Source organism: Phaseolus vulgaris, chromosome 3 (assembly GCF_051622355.1).
Source record: "Phaseolus vulgaris cultivar YP4 chromosome 3, ASM5162235v1, whole genome shotgun sequence".
Taxonomy (NCBI): Eukaryota; Viridiplantae; Streptophyta; class Magnoliopsida; order Fabales; family Fabaceae; genus Phaseolus; species Phaseolus vulgaris.
This window is the reverse complement of record NC_143500.1, coordinates 48497118-48505763: the sequence shown is the minus strand read 5'-3', so window position 1 is coordinate 48505763 and position 8646 is coordinate 48497118. Positions and strand designations below refer to the sequence as shown.

The following is an 8646-nucleotide window of genomic DNA, read 5'->3' as shown; positions in this document are numbered from 1 at the left end:
GCCGAGGGTTTCAAAATTGCGTCCTTAGGCCTCAAAGGCTTTTTTTTCCTGCAACTTTTATTTGCAATTTAATGGCCCTAAGGCCCTTCCATTACAACTTCTCGCACGATAGATTGCTCCTTCTCCTCCGCTCTTCTCTTTCCCATTCCTTTCCCTCTCCTCCTCTCCGCTCTCCCAACTTCCCCCTCACTTTGCCACCACCTTTCTCCCTCCGCCACTTCGCCGCCGCCCCTCTCGCAAGGTCTCCGCCGCCGCCGCCCCTAGACACCATGGCGCAGAAATTCGGAAAGTCCACGCGCCGCCCCGGCGCCTCCTCCAAGGCAAGGGTTTACGCGGACGTCAACGTTGTTCGCCCTAAGGAATATTGGGACTACGAGTCCCTCAACGTCCAGTGGGGGTAACCGATTCTCCTTCCTCTTATTGTTTTCCCTTCGATCTTCAAATACCTCTACCTTCTTTTTTTTGTCGGTTTTTATTTTATTTTGGATAGTATAAATTGTTTTTCTTCCTTGTCGAAAGTAAAACGGATTTTAGGGTTGTTATTGTTGTGGCTCTTTTGCAGGGAGCAAGATGATTACGAGGTGGTGAGGAAGGTTGGTAGGGGGAAATACAGTGAGGTGTTTGAAGGCGTTCACTGCACAGATGGTGAGAAATGTATCATTAAGATTCTGAAACCCGTGAAGAAGAAGAAGGTGAGTTATGTGTGGGCGTTGGCGTTTTATTCTTTGTGAACCTTTTGGATTTCGTTTCCGTGTGTTGTTGGTTGTGGTTACTTTTCGATTTGAGTTTAGTTAACGAATGTGGTTTTATGCATGTGCTATAATAATCATAAGCAAGTCTTCTTCGTGGTTGAGGTGGTTGTTGATATATTATTGGGGGAAGCATGCAATAGAAGAGTGGTACGCATATGCTGTTTTTGCAGTTGAAACGTTTCACCTGTCAGAGTTAACATGTTGCATATTTTATTATTATTATTATTATTGTGTGTGGGAAGAGGGAGACTTTCGTTATTTTATTTTTCTGGGGTTCAGGTAAATATTTAATCATGAAAAGGATGTGCATAAATGCATGTTTAGAGAGGATTACAAAAATATCAGTCACATCCCAAGGGAAAGTGGCTACAGAAGTTGGAAGAAGGTATATCTGTTTTAACATCAATTTCTTTATGGATCTTGTACTCAATTGAATTATCATTGGGGCTTTGTTTCAAAACATGCTCCCCCCTCCCCTCTTCATTTGCTCTATGTTCTGACCCACCCCAAAATCTCTATTTGTTCTTGTCTCTATTCAATTGTTTTTTGTGTTGTGTTTTTCACACTCACCCCCACCTGTTTATATTAGTTCTCGTATTGTGTCTCTATTCAATTTATTGTGATCATATGTTTATTATATGATTTTTTATTATTAATTATGCATAACTTATGTCTGTAATTTTGGATAGTTCTTAAGTTTGAACATTTATACATGCGCAGTACCAAGGAATAATCTTGCATATAATATGATACATAATGTTTGATATAGAAGTCATCACATCATCAACTACCTCACTAGTAATTCTTGTGTTGATTGCTCTACACACTTATTTGGGATTGAGACAATAATTCTATTCTAGGAATTGAAATTGACCAAAAGTATCAAACATGATTAAAAAATTTGATGTGGAAAAGGAATGTCTAAGGTTATAAATCTTTCTAGAAGAACTTCAAGGGAAAGACAAAGTGAGTTTGTGTTTATTATTGAATGTGAATGTCGTGCAAGTGAGTTTCTAGTTATTTCCTTCCATTTGGTTACTTGGAATAAAATGCTCCAGTAGAAGGGGGCTCTTTAGTTGTTTATTTCTTCTAAACTATAATACTTGGCACCCATCCTCTGGTTATATACATGTAACTCTGACAATGCTTCTGGTTCTGACTGCAGATCAAGAGGGAAATCAAAATATTACAGAATCTCTGTGGAGGGCCTAATATTGTAAAGTTGCTTGACATTGTTAGAGACCAGCAGTCAAAGACTCCAAGTCTTATATTTGAATATGTCAATAACACTGATTTTAAAGTGCTCTATCCAACATTGTCAGACTATGATATTCGATATTACATCTATGAACTTTTGAAGGCAAGTTTTATGCTCTGTTGTTAATTAATGTAGAACATGAAATTGCCTTAGATAATACTTTGTTTTTTATCCATACACTGTGTCGACACAGGATATACTTGATGCTTCATAACAGGGTTAAATGTTAATGATTCTGGTGATCTTGTTGAATTAGATTTAGTAATAAAGATTTACATCATTTTCTGTCAGATTTGGTGAATACTTTCTGTCTTCAGTTTAGTTTTTGATGAACGGTGCATAATGGTTGGTATTTCAGACCTAATGTAGGAGGATTTTTTTTTTTGTATCATGCAAGGGACTTATGAACTAAACTGCTCCATAGATTCTCATGATGTAATACACAGCACCTTGTCTTGATTGTACATTATTAACATTTTCAGAGCCAGTTCTGTTCTCAACAAATTATGTTTTTGAGTTTAAGAACGCATCCTCATTCAGTATGGCTTGCATGCTGTCAGCCCCAGCATTTTGTCTTGTGAGATAATACAGCTCGCTTTCTAGTAAAAGTGTCACTCGTTATTGTTCTTCAACCATAGTTGTTAATTTTGTGCAATAGCCCCACTTTGTGGTGTTGTGTTGCAACTTTCTGATGCTTCAATAGAACCTTTTCTGGAGCAGCTTTTTTTGTGTCATGCTCATTGCAGTGCTAAAGTTGGGAAATTGCAGATATTTCAGCAGCCATTTTGCCATGTTTAAAATCCCTAATGTTATGGCTTGTAATTTTTGCTCCTCTTTTTCATTAACCAGAACAGGAACACTATTTCCCCCTACTTCATTTGCACTGCCCAACAGTAACAAATCCAGATCTTCTCCTGTCCGACAAAGAACCAACTTTGTTTTCCAGCCAACTCTTGGTGTTTTTTTCATGTTTTAGTGAACCTGTGATCCATTAAAGCAATGTCTTCGTCCACTCAGCCTCGGGTCTTTTGTTTGAATCCTTTATCTTATTGATGGGTATTTAGTTAAATTCTAACTTTAATTATGAATATGTCTTTAATTTCAGAAGTATTTTTTTTAACTTTTCAGCACATGCATACACACATATGTAAACTAGGGATAAAGTTACTCTAAGAGAGTAATTTCTAACTCACCTTTTGTTTTTTCTTAATCTAATGATTATAATAAGTAACTGACATTTTATTTTAGAGATAAGATAAATGAATGGTGATGATGAGGAATAACTTTTAGAGTTACTCTTAGAGTAACCTTATCCCTCCTCTCTCTCTGTCTCTGTGTGTGTGTGTATATATATATATATATATATATTTGTAATATAACTAATGTTATTTTTGTTTTAAAAGTAAAGCATAGTTTCATTCCACCACCTACTATGTTTTGATTTTGGGGGTCAGTTGCTTTCTTCATGCAGCTATTTGGAATTGACGACTATGTCTTAAACCTTTCTAGAACTCAGAAGCTTTTTCTTTAATGATTGTATGGTAATGGTATTGTTCGTACTTTGTGCCATTCAATGAGAAAATCTTCAATGGAGAATCCTCATGTCACTTGATGTAGTTGTTTACTGAAGTAGCAAACTATGTAGTCTTCCCTTGAAAGTTTAAATTACAAATAATATTTGCAAAAGATAATGTATCTGCATCTATATGCCCATGTATTGTGTAGGTTTCTTTATTGGCATATTACGTATCTTTCCCTTATATGGTGTGTGTATTGTCACTACTGTGTTGCTTTGTTCTGTTTGTTACCTATAATTTGCATTAGATTATTTTATCAATCCTACCATGTAAATTGTTTGTGGCTATCAACATGGAAGCTATAAGTTTTTTGGAATTTCTTCCAGGCACTGGATTATTGCCATTCACAAGGAATCATGCATCGGGATGTGAAACCACATAATGTAATGATTGATCATGAGCAGCGTAAGCTTCGCCTTATAGATTGGGGGCTTGCAGAGTTCTATCATCCTGGAAAAGAGTATAATGTTCGTGTGGCTTCAAGGTACATCTGCTCTTATTCTATTTTCTGGTTGGGGAGATGTTCATGGGAGGGTTAATTGTTGTGGTGGGCCTTTGGACATAGCCCAGTAGGGGACCCATGAGGAAGGGAATCCGAGTATAGTGTCTGCTGTGTGTTCTTGTTGCATGCTGCTCAACTCAAGTACTCAACCAACTAAACCATTGTAGGAGGGTTACACTCATGCTTTTGCAAATGATTTATAAATTCACATAGTAATTGCTCAGGCAACATTTCCATACTCTTTGCACTTTCTGGTTTAGCTTTCCTTTTGGTTTTTGTAATTACTCCTTCTATGTGCCTTTACGCTTGGTTACATGCATACTTGAACTAAGATTATGAGGGCTTTCTTTTTGTTTAAAATGACCGTTTGGTAAGCAAAGTTTGTTTATATCTAAGAATGTGTGGGTTTTGGAAATTTAATGTCCAAAACCAATGCATAAGTTGGTAAATTATGAACCGCAATTATCCTCCATGAACATCTTTAAGCCGTTGGGTAATGATAAATTTGGTGTACTGCAGAACAGGTGGGGTGTCATTAGCTTGTTTATGTATTTGGTGAAAAAAGAAGTTTATTTGGTTACTTTTGACAGTATTTATTTTCATTTGTATCTGCTTTAAGCTTTGTTTTCTTATGTAGATATTTCAAAGGTCCTGAGCTTCTTGTTGATCTTCAAGACTATGATTACTCTCTAGATTTGTGGAGTCTTGGTTGTATGTTTGCTGGGATGGTAAATGGTGCACTTTCCTTCAAATACAATATCATATTATTCACTGTTTTGCTTCCATAGTGAGATAAACCTTAGAATCTTTAGCTACTGCATGATAGATCAATTTCTTCTTTTTGAATTCATACATACAGGTTGAAATATCCTCCCCTGCTTGATTCAGGCTTGTGTTTTTTACATTGTTCAGATATTTCGTAAGGAGCCATTCTTTTATGGACATGATAACTATGATCAACTTGTCAAAATAGCTAAGGTAAGCCTGGGGGATGTTGACCTGAGTTTGTGTCAGATTGTTGTGTTTGGGTGATTACTCATTGCTGCTATGCTCCTGCCCTGTTGATTTTTTGTGTAATCATACTTTTCATGCTGGGGACATTTTTGTGTTGCGAGTTTGCTTTCTTCTTGAATCATGTCTTTTTTTTCCTTTCATGTTTATTCATTTGTGTGTACTAGAGTTTGTCGTACTTAGTGGGTGGTTGTTGTAAACTACATATTTAAATGATTTCTCATCAAATCAGTTTGACAACATACAATGTAACCTAGGGATATTAACCCATATTTCTTTCAACTTTTTAATTCTTCAAAATACCATGATTTATATTAAGTAAATTCATATTGCTGAATGCCAAAACCACTCCTAACAATTTACTAAAACACCATAATACCATAGTGTCAACTTGTTGTCAGAGCAGGTTAATTCCCAATTAAATGTGGACATCTCGTCCTGCTTCTGCACTGGATTTTCACTCAACCAAGTCCATTCTTGTTTCTTGGACTTTTCCCCAGTCACTTTTACCTCCAGCCTGTGTGAAAGCCATGCACCCTTTTCCCATTGACAAATCCTACTAGTCCGCTGCCTTTGTGCCATACATAGATCAAATCTCCTGTCTTCCATCATTAACTTTAGAATCAGTTGTATTCTATGTTCCATTCCACCATTCATTGTGGATTCTATTAGTGTGTTTGGTAGGGATTAGAGAGGAGTTGAAATAGGAGAGAGATGGGAAATGAAGATGCCTGGTAGCAGAGAAATAAAAAAGATGTAGGTCCACACACCCTTTTATTTTTCCTCAAATATAACAGGAAATGAACAGTGATAACATACAAAAAAATGGCATGTTCATCCTGGTGGTTGAACATTGAAGAATGTCTTGTTTATTTATTTTATACCTACAACAAAAAACCTTTTATTTTCACTCTGTTTCTCACTTATTTCTATTCACTCTACTTTTCTCTTCCTTATTTCCATCCACCTTATTTCTTCTTTGTTTCTTTTCTTCCGAGCAAATGCACCCTCAGTAAACCAAACAGTATTCTTAATTGTTCAATCAATAGTCTTCTCTGACATTTTTTCATATGCATGACTGGAGTATGTAATAGGTGTTTGGCTGAAGCACTAAATCACATTGACTAGCCGAATCTCCAAATCTTCTTTACAACTGACCTAAGAGACTTAGACATTGTTAGGACAATGAAGGTGGAGTTAATTATGATAGTTAGAGGTAGTGGCCTAAATAAATTTGCTGTAGAAGAGGGAATTCAGGGGGATCTGTTATCATTTATAAATTGAGCATTAGCTCTTTGTCAAATCTAAATCGCTGGTGGAGAGATGTCCCTCCTACTTTGCCGAGATCCAAATCATTAGCATTTAACTAATATGCCTTTAAATTTGCATCCCTAAATCTTATTTCAATTGTGGTCTTGTGATAAAATTGTCCTCTTGTAATGAAACAGGATGTTTACTGGCTTTTGAGAATGCCTTCTTTCATTTCCTACTTGGTGCTTTATTTTCCTGTTACCGATCTTTTGCAGAACCGTGCTCTTTTTACTTGTTTAATTTTTATCAAGGCCTAAGAGAATAGTTTGAATTTTATCAAGGCCTTAGAGAATAGAAACTGAAAAAGTTGTCTATGCTTAGTTCATGTCTACAGCATGGTGTAGAAGCAACTTAATGAGATGGAAAATTTTATTGATAATTTTTTCCTCCTCTTGCAATAGGTGCTTGGGACAGATGAGCTAAGTGCATATTTGGATAAGTATCGAATAGAGTTGGACCCACATCTTGCAGCACTTATTGGGAGGTTTGTTTCTATGCTTTCCTAGTTTATTTTATGTTGCTTGCTATATGAAATTATTGTTTTAACTAAGACGACACTCCAAATTTTGTGACAGGCATAGCCGTAAGCCTTGGGCAAAGTTTATTAATGTTGACAATCATCACTTGGCTGTTCCTGAGGTTATATGCATTGTAATTATTTATTTAAATGTACTTTTATTATCATTGTTTCTCATTCTAAATTTATACTATTTTCTTAAAAGGCTGTTGACTTTGTTGACAAATTATTACGTTATGATCACCAAGAACGTCCCACTGCAAAAGAAGCCATGGTAAGAGCTCTATCTTTTTAGTATTGTTATTACTGCCGCATTGTTATTCCTGACATGTTAGCCCGAACCTGGACTTGCATTTGGGACTTCGGGATTCTGATGTGATTTTGCTTTGGCTAATGTTTCATCTGATTGCCATCAATCATGCCTTTATCGGGATTTTGTTTTTAAATTTTATAACTGAACTGTTGGGAAATCCCTGTTAAGTAGCCGACTTCCCTGCTATTTGATGGTTCTAAGTTATTTATGGTGCTTGTTAAGTTATCATACCTATAGTTGGTTTCTTATTCTTTACTTGGTGCCCTAGATGTTTGTTTCCCTTTTAAACCATATTTTGTTTTCGTATCAAGTACTCTAATAAAGAGTATTGAATGAAAACTTAAGAATTTAATGTTAGGAACCTGTTAACAAAATTTTGTTTTTGACAAAGGTATTGTAAGTTGCCTACGCCCTTTCCTACAACCAAAGTATTTGGTAATACGAACTTTTGTAAAATGTTTGGTAAACAAAATACTTGTTGATATGCAGGCCCATCCATACTTCAATCCAGTTAGAAATGCAGAAAGTAGTAGAACTCGTACGCACTGAGTTGCTGGTGTTTGTTGAGATATGGTGTTCGTTCTTGGAATGGGGCCTTCAACAGGTGTCTAAATTGTTATTTCTGGTGGAACTTGCTTTTAGGAGATTTGGCCGCTGTTCTGTTGTAAAACTCAGTTTGATTAGTTCTTTACCTGATCGTTTTGATTCTGGATTTCAAATTATTTTTTGGGTGGAAAATTCAGTTTTAAAAAAAAATATTTGATTGTGTGCCAAATGTGGAAATGTCTCGATTCAGTTTCAGTAAAATTAAATGCGGTTTTTATACTATATGAACTCGAATATTGAATCAAATTTTTATTGTTACCGGTTCATTTCAAGCATCGACACTGTATAACTAGGTAGTATTTACAGTCCTCCCATTTAACAAATTGAAAACTGCAGTTGTATGCCTGAGAATGGTCATAGGATTTTTTATGTATTCCGAAAAATAGATTGGGTTTTGCTGGAAAATTAGGGGTTTAAATTGAAGTGAGTCAATTTTGCTGTACGTGTTCAGCTCAATTTTGCTGTAACATGTTTCTATTTATGCAACTTACATTTTTTTAAACAAGTTTATTTTTTAATTCATAATTATTTTTAAGTCGAATTTGATGCAGCCCGATATATGTCTGATTGCGTGGAGAAAAATAGAGATTTTGTTTTTAAAATTTGGTTTAACCTCCCCTCATAATTCCTTGTTTAAAGGATCGCTAATTAAACTTACGTCCTCGATTTTCTGAAAGAACATAACCAAGTGCAGTTGGCTCTTGAAATTCAAAATTCATCTAAGCATTACACTCAGCCTTCTCACCTGTGATCGGTGGAGGAAGGAAATAAATAAGAAAAATACAAGAGATATAAGCTA

At 35.8% G+C, this 8646-nt stretch overlaps 1 protein-coding gene across 1 annotated transcript; it reads left to right on the top strand.

The window, feature by feature from the left end:
- On the top strand, positions 1-8016 carry LOC137808231 (casein kinase II subunit alpha). Its single transcript, XM_068609249.2, has 10 exons — positions 1-397; positions 563-692; positions 1918-2112; positions 3914-4071; positions 4727-4817; positions 5002-5067; positions 6813-6895; positions 6987-7050; positions 7134-7202; positions 7731-8016. Exons 1-10 carry the CDS (start codon positions 72-74, stop codon positions 7788-7790), a joined length of 1242 nt encoding a protein of 413 aa, XP_068465350.1. The 5' UTR covers positions 1-71; the 3' UTR covers positions 7791-8016.
- The last annotated feature ends 630 nt before the right edge of the window (positions 8017-8646 follow it).